The sequence below is a fragment of the Chiloscyllium plagiosum genome, chromosome 7 (assembly GCF_004010195.1).
Source record: "Chiloscyllium plagiosum isolate BGI_BamShark_2017 chromosome 7, ASM401019v2, whole genome shotgun sequence".
Classification (NCBI taxonomy): domain Eukaryota; kingdom Metazoa; phylum Chordata; class Chondrichthyes; order Orectolobiformes; family Hemiscylliidae; genus Chiloscyllium; species Chiloscyllium plagiosum.
Genome location: NC_057716.1, coordinates 97,265,310 through 97,284,470, shown reverse-complemented (window position 1 = coordinate 97,284,470; position 19,161 = coordinate 97,265,310). Strand labels below are relative to the sequence as shown.

The 19,161-nt window shown below is 42.9% G+C and overlaps 1 protein-coding gene across 1 annotated transcript in view; it reads left to right on the top strand.

Annotated features, from left to right (window-relative positions):
* The window catches only part of LOC122551782 (contactin-associated protein-like 5), a 1,086,426-nt gene that overhangs the window by 626,266 nt on the left and 440,999 nt on the right, over positions 1-19,161 (top strand). The window contains exons 12-13 of the mRNA XM_043694246.1: positions 981-1,100; positions 7,157-7,360. Coding sequence (XP_043550181.1) covers positions 981-1,100; positions 7,157-7,360 — 324 coding nt within the window. The remainder of the gene's footprint in view (positions 1-980; positions 1,101-7,156; positions 7,361-19,161) is intronic.

Here is a 19,161-nt window from a genome sequence, read left to right as displayed (position 1 = left end):
ACTCTCTCCCCACCCCCACCCTCCTCTAGCTTATCTCTCCACGCTTCAGGCTCTCTGCCTTTATTCCTGATGAAGGGCTTTTGCCCGAAACGTCGATTTTGCCTGTCCTCGGATTTTGCCTGTCCTCGGATGCTGCCTGAATTGCTGTGCTCTTCCACCACCACTAATCCAGAATCTGGTTTCCAGCATCTGCAGTCATTGTTTTTACCTTTTTCTTCCTAATCATGTACCCATCCAGATGCCGTTTAAATGTTGTAATTGTATCAGTCTCCACCACTTTCTTTCGTAGCTTATTCCACGCACCCACTAACATCTGTCCTTTAGTTCCCTGTTAAATCTTTCCCCTCTTACCTTAAACCCTATGCTGCCTAGTTTTAGACTTCATGAAGAGTGGGTCCTTTACCTTTGTTATTGGATGAAGTGCAGACTCTTTAGAAGAACAGTCCTACACTAGTGCACCGTTAGCAATGGATGCCCTTCACCAAGAATAAATTCGATGAAAAGAAAAAATTAGCTTCTTTGCAAACTGTTGATTGGGTTTCCATTGGTCATTAAAGCCTGCCATATGAATACTTCACCGAATCTCTCCCTCCCCTCCCCCACAACATACTTATAATCACGTCAATAAACCATAGCGACATCTTCACGTGAAAATGCCCTGCTGCTAAAAAAAAGTCGTGAAAAAGGTACGAGTGTTCCTGAATTACCTGAGTAAGCAGGAATAGAGCATCTCATGAATTGCAGGCTTCTGGTCTTTTTTTTTTGCTGTGGTTTCAAGATTCTATGACCGTATTCCCAGCTGATTTTGTGGCTCATCCCATCACCATTTATTTGAGTTCATGCATTTTCCACTGCTATTGTCATAAGTATTCTCATTGTCATATTTTTCAAGTCCTGTCTTACTCCAGCTGGCTTGTTGATATTATGATCATGGAAATGTATTATACTGATACTGTTTTTTTTAATGTATGTGTATATAGCCAGGTATAAGCAGTCATGTGAGACATACAAACACACAGGGAATACATCCGGCTTCTTCTCCATTGATCCCGATGGTAGTGGTTCACAGAGACCTTTGCTCGTCTATTGCAATATGACAGGTGAGATTGTCCTTTTTAAGTTTCTAAGCATATGCATTTACATCTTGCCAACAAAGCAGGAATGACAGTAAACACAATTATAGCATGAATCCATGCAACACATTAGGACAAAACGATTGAGAAATGTGTCGTTCAAACAGAAGAAGAGGCAGTAACTGAAGCAATTGTTAACAAGTTACGATTCTTGCCAAATTAGATATTGATTAATTCTTGACTTGCCCACATTTGTTACACTCTAAGTGATAACTCAGTCATATTGCGGGCTCGTGCAATTAGCCTGCGCTAATTTATTTTCCTTGTGACTTTTTGTTCAGTTCCATGAATATCCAGTGTAAACTCATAGAATCCCTGCAGTGTGGAAATAGGCCCTTCAGCATAGATATTACTGCAGTGGGGGAAGGAGGAAATTCCAGGACCTTGACCCAGCATTAATGAAGCAATGGAGATTTTTGTTTGGAATCCATCCAGTATGGAAACAGGCCCTTCGGCCCAACAAGTCCACACCGACCCTCTGAAGAGTAACCCGCCCAGATCCAGTACCCCACATTTAACCCCTGACTAATGCACCTGACCTACACATCCCTGAACACAATGGACAATTTCGCCTGGCCAATCCACCTCACCTGCACATCTTTGAATTGTAGAAGGAAACTGAAGCACCCAGAGGAAACGCACGCAGATATGGGGAGAATCTGCAAACTCCACACAGATAGTTACCCGAGGCTGGAATCAAACCTGGGTCCCTGGATCTGTGAGGCAGTGTTAACCACTGAGCCACCAAACCACACCTCCACTGAGCCACTCTGTACTAGCCTCCTGCTTTATTGTCTCTTGTGGCATCTTTAAACTGATATTGTTTCAAAATAGTGGGATAGTTTTGTCATTTGTTTCAATTTTTGGATAAAAAAATGTGTCAGAAGATCCACAAATAGACTTCAAACTCTTCCCTGCCCAATTGGCCTCACCCCTTTGGTTTAAGAAGGAGAAATAATATCTCAGTTTCCTGTTCCCGCTCATTACTGTGTGACTTGAGCTTGTTCAAGCTCCCATTACCTGCCCCCACCCCTCCCCCAGGAAGTAGGAAGGGAGCCGGGGTTTGGATGATGGCTGGTAAATGGCAGGAAACCTGAGTGGATCTGCCACCCATTGCTAATTAATTGGGCCAAAGAAATGGAAAGCTAAAGTCCAGACCAAAGGTGCCATCAGCATTTTACCTCCTAGTGACAGCCCTGAGCTAAGGTCTCAGAAAGTAAGATCAGGTTGGGAATGGCAACTTGCACTTCCAGTTAGGAAGGCTGCCTGTGTAAAATTCATAAGCGGGTTACACTCCCAGCAATTGCGGGCTTAGCAACATGTTTTTCATCCCGAACTTGGAGTCCTGGCTGTGCTGATAGAATTCAACCCTACCACTCAGTGAGACAGTTTTCATTCGAGGACTGAGAACGTTGAGAGCACTAGGAGGAGCATTGATACAATTCCAAGAAATATCATGCTATGGAGAGTTGATGATGATGTCACTGGATTGGTAATCCATAATGTTCTGGGGGTATGGGTTCCAAACCAAACAGGCAGCAGGTGGTGAAATTTAAATTCAGTTCATTAATCTGAGTATAAAGCTAGTTTCCGTTGTATTGAGATCCATCATCGTTTTTGGGGGGTGATAACTCACTAGGACCATGGGGCTGCTCTCTTATTAAAGAGAGACATCTGGTGTTGGTTTAATTTGAAGGTCACCACAGCTCAGGTGACTGGGCAAGATTGTCAGCATCACTTTGCATTGGAAACTGGCCATCCAGCCAGCTTGGCTAACTAACCCCTGTTTAACCACAGCAGCAGCAGAGTAAATGGGGAGATATTGGTGCAGTGATAAGCTAACGGGACCAAGTAATTCAGAATCTCATGCTGAAGCTGTGGAGACATGGGTTCAAATTGCAATGTAGATCATAGAACATAGAAATGTATATCACAGGAACAGGCCCTTTGGCCCACAATATTCATGTGCTTATCTGAAAATCCCTTAAACCGTCTAAAGCTAGTTTCAGTTGCATTGAGATCCCACTCGTATCTGCCTCAACCACCACCCGGCAGCATGTTCTAGACTCCAACCACTTTCTGTGTAGAACACCTGTCCCTCACATCTCATTAGGACTGTCTCCCTCTCACCTTAAATGCATGCTCTCTAATTTTAGAATTTCACTCTGGGAAAAAGATTCTGACTGTCAACCCAATCTGTATGTCTCATAATTTTATAGACTTCTATCAAGTCTCCCCTCAGCCAAAGAAAAGAACCTGAGTTTTTCCAGCCTCTCCTTACGCTCATACCCTCTCATCCAGGCAGCATCCTGGTAAACCTCTTCTGTGCCCTCTCCACAGCCTCCACATCCATCCAGTAATGTGGCAGCCAGAACTGAATGCAATACTCTTTAAGTGTGGCCTAACCAAAATCTTATAAAGCTACAACATGATATCCTGGATCTTCTACTAAATTCCCCAACCAATAAAGGCAAGCATGCCATGCACTCTCTTTCCCACCCTTTGCCTGGCCAATTACAGGGAGCTATGGACTTGTACCCCAAGATCCCTCTGTATATCAATGCTATTCAGGGTCCTGCCATTAACTGTATACTTTTCCTAAACATTTGATCACCCATAGGGCAGCACCTCACACCTACATGCATTAAACTCCATCTGCCATTTCTCCGCCTATATCTACAATTAATCTACATCCCATTTATCCTTTGTATCGTCTGCAAACTTACTATCCCACCAATTTACATTTTCATCCAATTCATATACATATATCACAAACAGCAGAGATCCCAGTACGGATCCCTACAGAACATCACTAGAATTAGAATTAGAATCCCTACCATGTGGAAACAGGCCCTTCAGCCCAACAGGTTCACACTGACCCTCTGAAGAGTAACCCACCCAGACCCATTCCCCTACCCTATATTTTACCGCTACCCTATGGGCAATTTAGCATGGTCAATTCACCTGAACTGCACATCTTTGGATTGTGGGAAGAAACCAAAGCACCTGAAGGAAACCCATGCAGACATGTGGAAAATGTGCAAACTCCACACAGTCGCCCGATGCTGGAATCAAACCCGGGTCCCTGGCGCTGTGAGGCAGCAGTGCTAACCACTGAGCCACCATGCCACTCCACTAGTCACAGACCCTCCAACCTGAAAAACACCCTTCTACAACTACTCGCTGCCTTCTATGGGCAAGCCAATTCTGAATCCACGTGGCCAAGTCACTGTGAGTCCCATACATCTTAATCTTCTGGATGAATCTACCATGAGGGAGCTTGTCAAAAGCCTTACTTAAATCCATGCAGCCAGCACCTACCATCATGGATCACCTTTGTCACCTCTTTGAAATATTCTATCAATCTAGTAAGGCATTACCTTCCCCCACACACAGCCATGCTGACTAGCTCTAATTTGGAAAAGCCGACATGCTTTTCCAAATGCACATACATGATGAACTCTTAAATGAGGTCAATAAATTTGAAATAAAAAAGTTAATCTTAGTCATTTTCACCATGGTAACTATCACAGACAGTGGGGAGCAAAACTAATCTAGTTACAAATACCTCTTTCAGAAAGGAATCTGCTATCCTAATGAAGTCAAGCCTACTTTTCCCAACCCAGAAGAATATGGTTGACTTTTAAATGCCTTCAGGAATTGCCAAAGAAGCAACTTAGTTCAAAGCCAGTTAGCAATGGGCAATAAATGCTGTCCTTGACAGCAGTGCCTGCATCTCTTGAAAATAAAGATCTAGACAAAATTTATTTTAAATCTTGATTAGACCATATTTATGTTCTCAGTTCTGGTTTCCATATTACCAAAAAGGGTTGAGAGGGTCTAGGATTTAAAAAAAAAACAATCATTCACAGGATGTGAAAATCCCTGGCTTGGGCCACAATTATTGCCTCACTTTAATTGATTTGGAGGTGGTGGTCATGAGCTGCTTTCTTGCACTGCTCCAGTCCTTGCAGTGTTAGAACACTCACTTCACTACTGGGGAGGATTCTGTTCCAGTGACTGTTTCATAAGGTGGAAATTCTAGGGGAATTAATGTTCACAGCACATCAAGCTCCATTCAGTCTGAATTTGTCCCATCATCTTTGGGTGAATACAACTCAGTTCTGCACAAGTATCAAAGGGAACAGATCCATTCTGTGCAGCTGACAGAAATCCTTTGTAATTATGCCTCATCATTAATGTAAACTGTACCGATTGCTATCATGCAATAAACTACTCATTATCTAAGACAAGCATCCTTATGCTTAATCCCAGCAGTGGTCTATCCTCTACATAATAATTGAACTATGATATGCCGCCAATAGTAGTATTTTGAATATCTCAAGAGTTCCTTGCTAAAACAGTGATAGTGAAATTATAATATATAAAAATAAACATTGGTCTACAAAATGATACTTGGGGTTCACTGATTATGAGGTGAGATTATACATAATAGGACTGTTTTCTCTAGAATTTAGATGATTATGGAGTGAACAGATGGAAATCTTCAATAAAATAACAGGAAAAGACAGGGTGGCTAAGCTATGGGGGATTCTAGAACTAGCGGCATAGTCTCAGAATTAGGGCCAGACTGTTCAGGAGAGATGTTAAGAAGCACTTCTACACAAAAGAGTGGCAGAGGTTTGGAACTCTCTTCCACAAATGGCAGTTGATGTTAGATCAGTTATTAGTTTTATATCTGAGATAGATACGCTTTTGTTAAGCAAAGATAATAAAGGATATGGGCCAAACTCAGGTACATGGAGTTAGGCCACAGATTCACCATGTTCTCAGTGAATAGAGGAACAAGCAGGAATGGCTGAATGGCCTATTCATGTTCCTATGATCCAATGGTCCTGTAATATGTTTCAAATCAGGATGGCGTGTGACTTGGAGGAGAACGTGTGGGTGTTGGGGGTCCCATGCATGTGCTACCCTTGTCCTTTCCAATGGGGAAACCACTCAGTCTAAAGTTCAGCTCTTTTGCTCATGTTTGGACAAAATGAATAATAAGATCAACAGCTGCATATGACCTGTGGACCCCAAGCTGTGAGCAGGTTATTGTTAAGTATGTCTTTGTTATAGCACTGTTGATGGCACCTTCCATCACTGTATTGGGGCGGTAATTGGCCACATTGAGTTATCCTACGTTTTGTGGTCAGGACATACATGAGCAATTTTCCATGTTGTTGGATAGATGCCAGTATTGCAACTGTATTGGAGCAACTTGGTTTGGGGTGTGCCTAGTGCAGGACCACAAGTCTTTAGTAATTATCGGCTAAACTATCAGAAAAGGCTGAGTCTTTTTCTTGAGTCAACTGAACGCTGAGGGATGACCTGGATGAAGGTCTTCAAAATGTGAAAAGAATTTGATAAGGTAGACAAAGAAACTGTTTCCATTTTTATGGGTGAATGCGACACTGGTGATCAGAAATATAAGATTTTCACCGATAAAGCCAATGAGGTATTTGGGAGCTCTGTATTTTCTCGGTGTGGTTGTAAATGTGAAACGTGGTGCTATAAACAGTAATTGAGACAAGTAACATTGAAGGAGAAATTAAATTAATACAGAAGGAGGAAAAAAAATTAAAGAAAAAGCACCTTGATAGGGTGAGACAAAGTAATTTGGGAGGAGACATTTGTGGAGCATAAATACCATCAAGACCTTGTAACCGAAGGCATGTCTCTTTGCTGAGTGCTATATGTAATACAACATAAACTGAACTTAATGTTTCTTGAGTTGGGAGATTGATTTATATTAAGTGTTGGCACACTAGGTAGAATTTCAAAGGACAATTGTGACAAATGTGTTTTTCTTGTTTATAAGCTGCATGATTGTCAATTAAGTAGATTCCAGTTTAAAATCAGTGCATAGCAGCTCGAATGCAGGATGTCTAATCATAATGACGACAGATTGTTTCATGGGTAAAACACCAATTGATTTTTCTATTTAGCACTTCTGTTCAAGGCTGTACATTGAACAGTTATTTTCCATTGACATTGTGTACTCATTACTCTGACAGAAGACAGAACCTGGACCATAATTCAGCACAACAACACGAAGGAAAGCAAATTACACGGTTCTCCCAATTACGACAAGCCTTACGTCGCATCGTTCAACTATAGTGCCAATGTGGAACAGCTGCAGACAATGATTGATCGTGCTGAGCACTGTGAGCAGGAGATAGCCTACCACTGCAAGAACTCACGCCTCCTGAATACACCTGGTAAGTATTGTGACTGGTGCCATTACTTGCACGAAAGTAACAGGAACATGACCCTAAACGTGCAGGGCATTTCCCCTCTCCCCAGGTGACATCTTACCAAGATTGCAATGAAATTGGTCTTTAACTTGCAATGTGAACACAACAGCCTTCTCTACTTCAACAGAAAACCATTCATTCATCCATCCGCTGAAGAAAATGGTTAGGAATAGAAATGCTGACAATTATCTAACATCTTCTGTAGCTTTGTCTAATATAAAGTTGCTCTCTCTCATGAGAATGAGACAACTGGGTGGTGGTTTAACCTAAGGGTCAGCATGCCTCAGGTAAGGGGTGAGGTTGAAAAGATGGGATCTTCCTCAGCCAGTGAAGGAATTGAACCTGCACAGTTGCTTCAGGTACTCAAGCCAGATGAGTAACTTGAGTTGTATCCATTGTTGTGGGAAAATATGACAGCTAAACAGAACACTGCAAAGTTTCATAAATAGCACTGCGATAAATGACCTATTATATATTTGTGGATGGTGTTGGTTGAGGGATAAATAATAGTCTGAAGCACTTTGTCTTTCTTGCTTGGTGCCATGAGATCATTCCCATGCATGCACTTTGGTTTAACATTCCTTGAGTACTGCACTGAAATGTAGAACACTGGTTAGACTGCAACTGCAGCACAGTGTGATGTTCTGGCTCCTTGCCAGTGGAAGGATATGCTTCCACAGAGGGAGAGCAGTGGAAGTTCACCGGACCAATTCCTGGAATGGTTGAACTCTCCCATGAGAAGAGATAGAGGAGATGAGTTCTGAACTGTTTAGTGTTTGGAAGAATGACAGGGGATCCCATGGAAATATACAGAATTCTGAAATGGATAGACATAGTAGTTGCTCAGAGGATACTTACCCTGGGTGTGGGGTCAAGAACTAGGGGAATACAGTTGCAGAATAAGAGACAAGCCATCTTGGACTGAGATGAGAGGGAATTCTTCTCTCAGAAGTGAGTCGATGGATTTCTCTATTTCAGAGGTCTGTGGAAGCTCAGTCATTAAGTGCATTCAAGACAAAGATTTATTCATGACATCAAACAGTATGGGATTTGTGGGTTCAGGTGTACATCTCTTTAAAATGTCATGAGCAGCTGCAGAAAATAGTCAAGAATGCCATTGGAATAATGGCCTTCATATGCTGCACTTTTCCAAAACCCTACGCCGACCCCACTTGGAGTACTGTGAGCAGATCTGGGCACCCCATCTCAGGAAGGATATTTTGACCCTGGAAGGAGCTCAACACAAGTTTACAAGGATGATATCTAGACTTCAGCAGTTGAGTATAAGAAAAGATTATAAAAAAATAGGCCTTTATTCTCTTGAATTTAGAAGGTTAAGGATGATCTAATCGGTGTCTTCAGGATATTGACGGGGAAATACAGGGTAGATAAAGATAAACTATTTCCACGGGTTGAAGATTCTAGAACGAGGGGGGCACAGTCTGAGAATTAGGGCCAGGTCTTTCAGGAGAGATGTTAGAAAGTACTTCGACATATAAAGAGTAGTGGAAGTTTGGAATACTTTTCCTCAAATGATGGTTGATGCTAATTCAATTGTGAAATTTAAATATGAGAGCGACATTTTTTTATTCAGCAAAAGATCTGGGACCAAGGCAGCATGTGGAGTTAGGCCACAGATCAGCCATGGTCTTATTGAATGGCAGAGTAGGCTTGAGGGGCTGAATGGCCTGTTTCAATGTTGCTAATGGCCTCCTCCTGCTTCTGCTTTCCTGTATAACACACCCGTTCCAGGTATTAACCCTGTAAATCTTCTCTGCGCTGCTTCCAACATATTTTATATGCTTCCTTTAATAAGGAATCCTATACTATGCATGGGAATGGATACTTTCATATTGCAATCCATTTCTCAGATGTTTGCCTATTCATGAAACTATCCTTCTCAAGTCCTCTTCAAAACTCACTTTCTTATTAACTTTGTGTTATTAGCAAACTTACCAACCAGACCTTTGGTTCTTTAATCTAACTCATTTATATATGTTGTTAGACGTTGAAGTACCAGAACTGATCCACTCATTACATCTTGCCAACCAGAAAATGACCCATTTGTGCCTACCTACATTCTGTTTCCTGTTAGCCTGCTAATCTTCTATTCACATCAATTTAGGTGTCAGTTTCTTGTTTGTGATCAGTTATTTGCCGATTTTTTAGGTGATTCAAATCATCCCGAGATCCCTGGTTATGACACTGGATCTATTCAGGAAATGTGAAATGAGAAAAGTAGTAGACAGGTGTTTCAGGGCAAAAGAATCTCTGCATTTATTAAATACAAAATTCATAGAATTCCTACAGTGTGAAAACAGGCCCTTCGGCCCAGCAAGTCCACACCAGTCCACCAAAGGGTAAACAACTCCCCTAGCCTATTACTTTACATTTCTCCCTGACTGATGCACCTAACCTACACATCCCTGAATATTATGGACAATTTAGCATGGCCAATTCACCTAACCTGTACATCTTTGGAGTGTGGGAGGAAACCCAGGCAGGCGCAGAGAGAACGTGCAAACTCCACATAGACAGTCACCCAGGGCTGGAATCAAACCCGGGTCCCATATGCTGTGAGGCAGCAGTACTAACCACTGAGCTGCTGTACCAGTATAATAAACAGTGAAATTAACACAATTAACTACATAGAGGACTGTAATTAGATGCACTATTAGATTAAACACAGGTTCAACACTATTAGAAGCTGAACACAGGTTTTGATCTCAGAAACTTTAATCGGGCTTCCTACCCTTGGAGTACCTGCACTGTCACCACACATCTTCCCTCCCACCCATGCTAGATAGGTTGGAAACTTTGGGATCTTGGAAGTTTTAGCTCACTTACTGGGGAAAACTGCAATTTTGAGATACAGCTGACTGTTCCTGCTTGCTGTACCCGGTGCCTCGATGAAGACTTCGAATGGTGAGGCCTTCAGCCCGGACTGAGTCTGCTGCTGCGATAGGACGCGCTTTGGATTTATCAGGTGAGTACTTGGTTTTCCTTACTTCCTGGTGGTTTTTACAGTCGGTTTTCACCTCAGGATGTACCTGGGGGCCTTGTTTTTGGGTGTTGTCAGTTCTCAGGTCTGCTGGTTGTGGTTGGTTGCTGTTGGTTCTCCTGGTACAGAACTGGCCTGTGTTGGTAGGTTTTGGAACTGATGTCAGGATCCTTTTTCTGGAGATGGTTGTGCAGATAGTTCTTGGGGAGATAGTTCTTTGAGATCCCTCTTCTGGAGAGATAGCTGTGCAGATAGTTCCAGGGGAGAATCATACTCTCAAGTGACATTGGGGCCTGCAATTATACTGATTTCGGATCCCTTATCTTGGAACCAAATCTGCACTTGCCATTGTGTTACTGATGTTTCTTTCGAGGCAATTGGCTTCCTAATAGTTAAGAGTAGGTGTGAATGTATTTTGATTAAGTGGAATGTCTGGTATCGCTGCGCATGAATATTGAACATCTGGTATCTGCATAGGCTCCAATCAGTCTGGGTTAGGTGGGGTTTAGGCCTGGTCGATTGTTCTTTTCAAGAGAATGTGTGAATTGGATATTTGGGCTGTCCCTGTGTCTGTAATTTTCCCAGACTAGAGTCCAGCTCACCTTTCTTTTTAACTTTTAAAAGTTATTTGGTAAGTCCAAGATTTTGATCCAGTATTGCCAAATATGGGGATTTTTGCTCAATCTTACACAGGTTACCCCTCTACACCATGTGCTATTATCTGCAATGATTTTTGATGTGTCTCCTTATCAAATACCTTTTGAAAATTTAAGTACAACGCATCTACCATTTCCCTTTTATCCACAACACAGGTTACCTCTTCAATACACCCCAGTAAGTTTGGTGAACACGTTTTCCCTTTCACAAAACTATGTCGACTCTGCTTGATTACTTTGAAATGCTTTAAGTTCATGCTGCCATATCATTAACAGTAACTTCTAAGCCTCTGAAAGATGTTAAGCTACTGGCCTGTAACTTCTTACTTTTTGTCTTCCTCGCTTTGTTGAATAAAGAAGTTGCATTTGTCATTTTCTAATCAATGGAACCTTCTCTGAATCTAACAAAGTTTGGAAGCTTGAAACCAATGCATCAACTATCTTATCGGCCACATCTTTTAAGTACTCCTCAGTTATCATCCCATATCTCCAACAATTTATTTCAGTCCCACTTCCCTGAGGATTATAATTTTCCTGGAATTCTCACTCACTTCCATTTTCTGATTTACTGGGATCTTACCTGTGTTGTCTGAAATGAAGACAGATGCCAATTACATGCTCAGTTGATCTGTCAGCTTCTTATCTTCCAATATTAATTCCCCACATTCACATTTTATAGGAACAACACTCACTTTGTTACCTTTTAACTTAAATATCTATAGAAATCCTTACCATTGTAGAAACAGTACCTTTGTATATTTAAGCCTAAGGTAGATTAATCCTTGATGAGTCAGGGAATCGAGGGTTACGGGGATAGGGCAGGAAAGTGAGGTGGGCTGGATCAGCCACAATCCTATTGAAAGTAGACAAATAGGAGGCTGGAAGAACACAGCAAGCCAGGCAGCATCAGAAGGTGAAGAAGCCAATGGTTTGGGTATTTGGGGTGGCACTGTGGCTCAGTGGTTAGCACTGCTGTCTCACAGTGCCAGGGACCCGGGTTCGATTCCAGCCTCGGCGAATGACTATGTGGAGTTTACCCATTCTCCCTGTGTCTGTGCAGGTTTTCTCCAGGTGCTCTGATTTCCTCCTGCAGCCCAGGTGAATTGGCCAAGCTAAATTGCCCGTAGTGTTTAGGGATGTGTGGGTTAGGTTAGTAGTCAGACCAGAGAAATAGGGGAATGGGTCTGGGTGGGATACTCTTCAGAGGGTCAGTGTAGACTTGTTGGGCTGAAGGGCCTGTTTCTGCACTGTAAGAATTCTATTCTATTAAAAAAAACCTTCAGGGCATGATGTGGGAGTAGGTGGAACTACTGATAAAGGGGGTGGGTGGGATGGGGAGACTAGTGCAGTGGCAAGGTAGGGATAGGTAAACATAGGTAATGGGTATCACCCGGTTGGTCAATGGGAGCGATGAATCCAGTTGGTAGGTGGAAGGCAGGGTCGGTCAGAGAGATGGAAGTGCAAAGGCAGGGCTGGAAAGAGAGCCAGGAGATGGCTGGGAAGGTTATTAGAAATTGGAGAACTCAATGTCAAGTCCTCTGGGCTGTAGATGCCCAGACAGAAGATGAGATGTTGTTCTTCCAATTTGCGGTCGGATTCACTGCAGCATTGGAGGAGGTCAAGGATGGACATGTTGGAGAGGGAGGCGGAGGGGGAATTGAAATGGGCGGTGACCAGGAGGTCAGACTGGCTGTTTTGAGCCCAGCCAAGATGTTCAGTAAAAAGGACACCTAGTTTATGTTAAGTCTCACCTATATAGAGAAGACCTTATTGGGAGCACTGGATACAGTGGACTAGGCTGGAGAGAGGCAGGTGAACCTCTATCTCACCTGGAAGGACAGTTTGGGACCCTGGATGGAGGTAAGGGAGATGGTGTATGGGCAGTTGTTGCATCTTTTTCACTTACAGGGGAAGGTGCCGGGGCAGTTGAAGGGGTTGGTGGGAAGTGTCGTGCGATCAAAGGAATGGCGAAAGGAACAGTCCTTGCGGAGGTCGGAAAGGAGTAGGGAGGGGAAGATGTTCTTGGTGGGGGGTCTAATTGGAGTTGGCATAAGTGTTTGAGGATGATACGTTAGATGCAGAGGCTGATGAGGTGGAAAGTGATGACAAGGGAGACCCTGTCTTTATCATGTTCATGAGAGTGGGAATTAGAGCACTGGAACAGGGACTGGAGGTGGTTCTCTGGAGGGTTGTGTAGCTGACAGAGGGGGAAAAGAAACAATATTTGAAATAGGAGTTCATCCGAGATGCTTAGGAGTGGAACTTTTTAGGAATTTCTTGGGCCCTCCCACAGAGGCCTGAGAAACTCTAGTCTACATTTGACTGTGAGGAGGGAACAAGGTTTCCTACTTGAGGTGTGTTACCTATAAACCTTGGAATTAAGATCTGATATGAAGGACTGGGCTGGAAAGTTGAGTTCAGCTGCGAGGAATTGTCATCACTTATCCCAATACTCCAGTGATGGAATGAATCAGGCCAGTTTCTTTGTCAATGTCAACATTTAGCGAAGTGAATGAAAATGCTGTCCTTTAATTCTGACAAGTCACCTGGTCCACCTTTTACCTGCTTTGTACCTAGCAGCATTCATGTAACCTCTTCCTGAGATTTTGAGTGGGTGCTCAGTGTGGCCTGAAATGTAGTTCATTTCATGATCACATGAAGGACAAGGATATTTTGGAAACGTGGAAAGATTGAATCAATTGGGATTGTGACTGCACATGCTCGGGGATAGTTTAACAAAAGTGTTTCAAATTTTTCAGCAGGTTTGATCAAGTAAATAGGGAGAAGGGGATTTGTAATTAGATAACACAGATTAGAAATAATTGAAAACTTAAAGATTACTTTAAAAAAGAGCTTGTGGAAATACTTAAACAGGGAAACCTTGCGGGGCTAAAGGGAAACAGGAGGGGATTGAATCGAATTGGTGAGTTCTTTCAGGAACCACAACCTTCGCCAATACTGAGTAAAGCTATGAAGTCGATTGTTTTGAATTGACACATGTACGCTCCAATCATGTTTGTTAAATTCTACCTTTGCAATGGGGAATGAAACCAGAAATATTATTTGAGCTCATCTTTCTGTTTTGAAACTGCTCATTAGCAACTATATGTAGCAATCACCTATAAAAGCCAGTTGGAATCAATATGCTGATTGCTTTTGAAACATGTGAGCTCACGATTAGTTCTATGCTTGGTAAGGCCACATTAACTTCAATGACAACAAAGGATAGGCCATTTGTGACCTCGTACTCCATTGCCTGTCACCTCACTGGACCTGCTGCTTTGCATTCTATTGAGTCTCAATTTAATGGTCTGCCTGGCTGTTGGATGATGACCAGGTCCGCAGCCTCTTCTTTCCTACCCTGCAGAAAGCAGGAGTCAAATTAATTGCTTGAAGTGAAAGATACAGGATGCATGGTTATCCCAGTCTCTCTACAGTGAGCAAAAGGTCCAATTGTAAAGCAACTGTTAAAAAAGCTTGTGTGGTACAGTGGTAGAGTTCAAGTACCATCTTCTCCAGAGGTGTCTGATAACAGGTTGATTCGAAAATAAAACACATAAGACAACAGAGCCCGGATAGCTCAGTCAGTAGAGCATCAGACTTTTAATCATAGGGTCCCAGGTTCATGTCCCTATTCGGAGTGCTTTGGAGTGGCACGGTGGCTCAGTGGTTAGCACTGCTGCCTCAGTACGAGGATCCCAGGTTCAACTCCAGCAGCGGTCGACTGACTGTGTGGAATTTGCACATTCTCCCCGTGTCTGCATGGGTTTCCTCCGGGTGCTCCGGTTTTCTCCCACTGTCCAAAGATGTGCAGGTCAGGTGAATTGGCCATGCTAAATTGCCCATAATGTTAGGTGCATTAGTCAGAGGGAAATGAGTCCGGAGGTTCGGTGTGGACTGGTTGGGCTGAAGGGCCTGTATCCACAGTGTAGGGAATCTAATCAACAGAGTATTGAGTAATGGGTTGGGAGGTCCTGTTGCAGCTGTGGAGGACATTGGTAATAGTCATAGAGTCATAGAGATGAACAGCACGGAAACAGACTCTTCAGTCCAACTTTCCATGCCGACCAGATATCCTAAATTAACCTCATCCCATTTGCCTGCAATTGGCCCATACCCTTCTCAACCCTTCCTACTCATCCACCCATCCAGATTCTTTTTAAGTGCTATGATTGTACCAGCGTCCACTACTTCCTCTAGCAGGATCTGGATTCATGGTGCTGGAAAAGCACAGCAGTTCAGGCAGCATCCGAGGAGCAGTAAAATTGACGTTTCGGGCAAAAACCCTTCATCAGGAATACTCTAGCAGTTCATTCCATACACACACCACCATCTGCGTGAATAAGTTGCCCTTAGGTCCCTTTTAAATCTTTCCCCTCTCACCCTAAACCTATGCCCTGTAGCTCTGGACTCCCCTACCCTAAGGAAAAGGTCTATTCATCCTATCCATGCCCTTCATTTTATAAGCCTCTATAAGGTGACCTCTCAGCCTCTGACACTCCAGGGAAAACAGCCCCAGCCTATTCAGCTTCTCCCTAAAGCTCAGACCCCCCAACCCTGAAAACATCTTTGTAAATCTTTTCTGAACCCTTTCAAGTTTCACACTTTTAGAATATTGTGTGCAATTCTGGTCTTCCTCCTCAGATACTGAAGCTGTCCATGTTCAAATGAAACAAATCTGGACAATATCCAGGCTTGCGCTTGCAAGTAGCAAGTACCAAGTAGCAAGTGCCATACATGCCACACAAATGCTAGGCAATGGCCATCTCCAATAAGAGACAACCTGAACACCGGCTCTTGGCATTCAACAGTGTTACCATCACTGAATTCCTCACTGGCAACATCCTGGGGGTTATCATTGGCCAGAAAGTTGCCTGGACTTACCACATAAACACAGGGGTGACAGGAGCAGGTCAGAAGTTAGGAATACTGCGATGAGTCACTCACCTCCTGACTCCCCAAAGCCTGTCCACCATCTACAAGGCACAAGTCAGGAGTGTGATGGAATACTTTCCAATAACACTGAAGAAGCTTGACTCCATCCAGGACAAAGCAGCCCACTTGATTGGCACTACATCCAAAAACATCCAATCCCTCTACTACTTGACACTCAGTAGCAGCAGTGTGTACTATTTACAAGAAACGCTGCAGAAATTCACCAAAGATCATTAGACTGCATCTTCCAAACCCACAACCACGTCCATCTCGAAGGACAATAGCAGCAGGTACATGGGAACCACAACAACATCTGCAAGCTCCCCCCCCAAGTTGCTCACCACCCTGATTTGGACAAATATCTCCATTCCTTCACAGTCGCTGAGTCAAAATCATGGAATTCCCTCCCTAATGGCTTTGTGGGTCAACACAGAGCAGATGGACTGCAGCGATTCAAGAAGGCAGCTCACCACTACCTTCTCAAGGACAACTAGGGACGGGCAATAAATACTGGCCCAGTGAGGGACACCCACATCCCACAAGTGAATTTGAAAAACAAAAGACTTAGAAATATAGAATTGTCACAGAGCAGAAAGATAAAATTTGGTCCATCATACTTGTGTCAGTGATATTACCCAGTGTCGATCTTCTGTCTTTCCCCCCAAATCCCTGCACATCATTTATATCCAAATAATCATCCTGTGCCTTGTTGAATGTTTCCATTGAACCTGCCTCCATGACATGTCCAGGCAAGAACTGAAAGCGCACATTTACCACGAACCTTCCATGACTCCTGGATACATCAGTGTGCTAAGCAATAGCAAGCTCCCAATAACAGCCACAACATAATGATCATAAAATGTAGAAGCAGAATTAAGGCCATTTGACCCATCGAGTCTGCTCCGCCATTTGTTCATGTCTGATATGTCTCTCAACCCCCCTGTCCTGCCTTCTCCGCATTACCCTTGATCCCTTTACTAATCAAAAACCTATCTCTGTCTTAAGGACACTCAATGACATAGCCTCTACAGCCTCTGTGGCATTGAGTTCAGCAGAGAAATCTGTTTATTTGTGATTTTAATTGAGAGATAAGCAAAAGCCTGGGTTTCAAGAAATATTCCACTGTTGTAAAGAAAATCTTTACCTGAGATACCAGACAGGGCTTATGCTTAATGTCTCATCTATATAAACGGATCTTCTTCAGTGTAACGCTCCTTCTGTCTTGCCTTTGTAACGCTCCTTCTGTCTTGCCTTTGAACTTAACCTTCTGACTCAAGAAGGGACAGTGTACCGCACTCTCAATTAGAGTCATAGAGTCATAGAAATGTTCAACATGGAAACATACCCTTCAGTCCAACCTGTCCATGCCAACCAGATATCCCAACCCAATCTAGTCCTACCTGTCAGCACCCGGCCCATATCCCTCCAAATCGTTCTTATTCATATACCCATCCAAATGCCTCTTAAATGTTGCAATTGTACCAGCCTCCACCACTTTTTCTGGCAGCTCATTCCATACCTGGACCATCCTTTGTGTGGAAAAGCTACCCCTTAGGTCTCTTTTATATCTTTCCCCTCTCATCCTAAACCTATGCCCTCTAGTTCTGGACTCCCCGACTCCAGGGAGAAAGACTTTGCCTATTTATCCAATCTATGCCCCTCATAATTTTGTAAACCTCTGTAAGGTCACCCCTCAGCCTCCGACGTTTCGGCCCCAGCCTGTTCAGCCTCTCCCTATAGCTCAAATCCTCCAACCCTGGCAACATCCTTGTAAATCTTTTCTGAACCCTTTCAAGTTTCACAACATCTTTCCGATAGGAAGGCTAAGATTTGCTTTCCCAAAATGCAGCATCCCGCATTTATCTGAATTAAACACCATCTGCCACTTCTCAGCCCATTGGCCCATCTGGTCCAGATCCTGTTGTAATCTGAAGTAACCCTCAGCTTCTGGATAATCCAAGATGGAGGACGGGAAAAAATTCTGGTTGTAACAGCTGCTCCTTTTCTGAGGTATTTTATGAGTTGGAGGTTATTTCCTCGAATTCCAAGAGCAGAAATTACAGTTTTATATGCTGTTGCATTGTTTTGGAACTTTGAAAAAAAAATTATATACTCTAAATATTGCTACTAAAATGGACAAGAATTTGGTTCATTTTTAATTCAGCAGATGCATTACTATTATCGCAAGTAAGCAGAATCAACCATGTTATCTATTAAAATTTATGTAGCTTGAAGAACTTTAGCATCATCAGTTATGTTTACACAGTAAAGTTGGGTAGTCGAAACTATTCATTTATGAATGCATCTTTTTAGTGTTTATTTTAAAGTTATGTTATTACACCAAGGATTCAAAATTGGATTTTGACATTTGGTTTACTCTTATATTTTTAGGTGGATTGATAGAAACACAGATTTCTTCCTGTTAATCTGTGATAGTAGAACTGGATAAACAGCAAGTTAAAAAAAACAAAAGAAATGCGGATGCTGGATGTCAGAAACAAAAACAGAAATTGTTAGAAAAACTCAACAGGTCTGTGGAGAGAATGTGTTTTGGATCCAGTGACCCTTTCCAGAAAAATAAGTTATACTTTCCTCCGAGTGCTCTGACTTCGTCCCACAATCCAAAGATGTGCAGGTTACATGGATTGGCAATTCTAAATTGTCCACCGTTTTCAGGGACATGCAGGCTAGGTGGATTAGAACATAGAACATAGAACATAGAACATTACAGCGCAGTACAGGCCCTTCGGCCCTTGATGTTGCGCCGCCCTGTCATACCAATCTGAAGCCCATCTAACCTACACTATTCCATCTACATCCATATGCTTGTCCGATGACGACTTAAATGTACTTAAAGTTGGCGAATCTACCACCGTTGCAGGCAAAGCATTCCATACCCTTACTACTCTCTGAATAACGAAACTACCTCTGACATCTGTCCTATATCTATCACTCCTCAATTTAGAGTTATGCCCCCTCGTGCTCGCCGTCCCCATACTTGGAAAAAGGCTCTCCCTGTCCACCGTATCTAACCCTCTGATTATCTTATATGTCTCTAAACCCTCTGATATCTTATATGTCTCTATTAAGTCACCTCTCAACCTTCTTCTCTCTAACGAAAATAGCCTCAAGTCCCTCAGCCTTTCCTTATAAGACCTTCCTTCTATACCAGG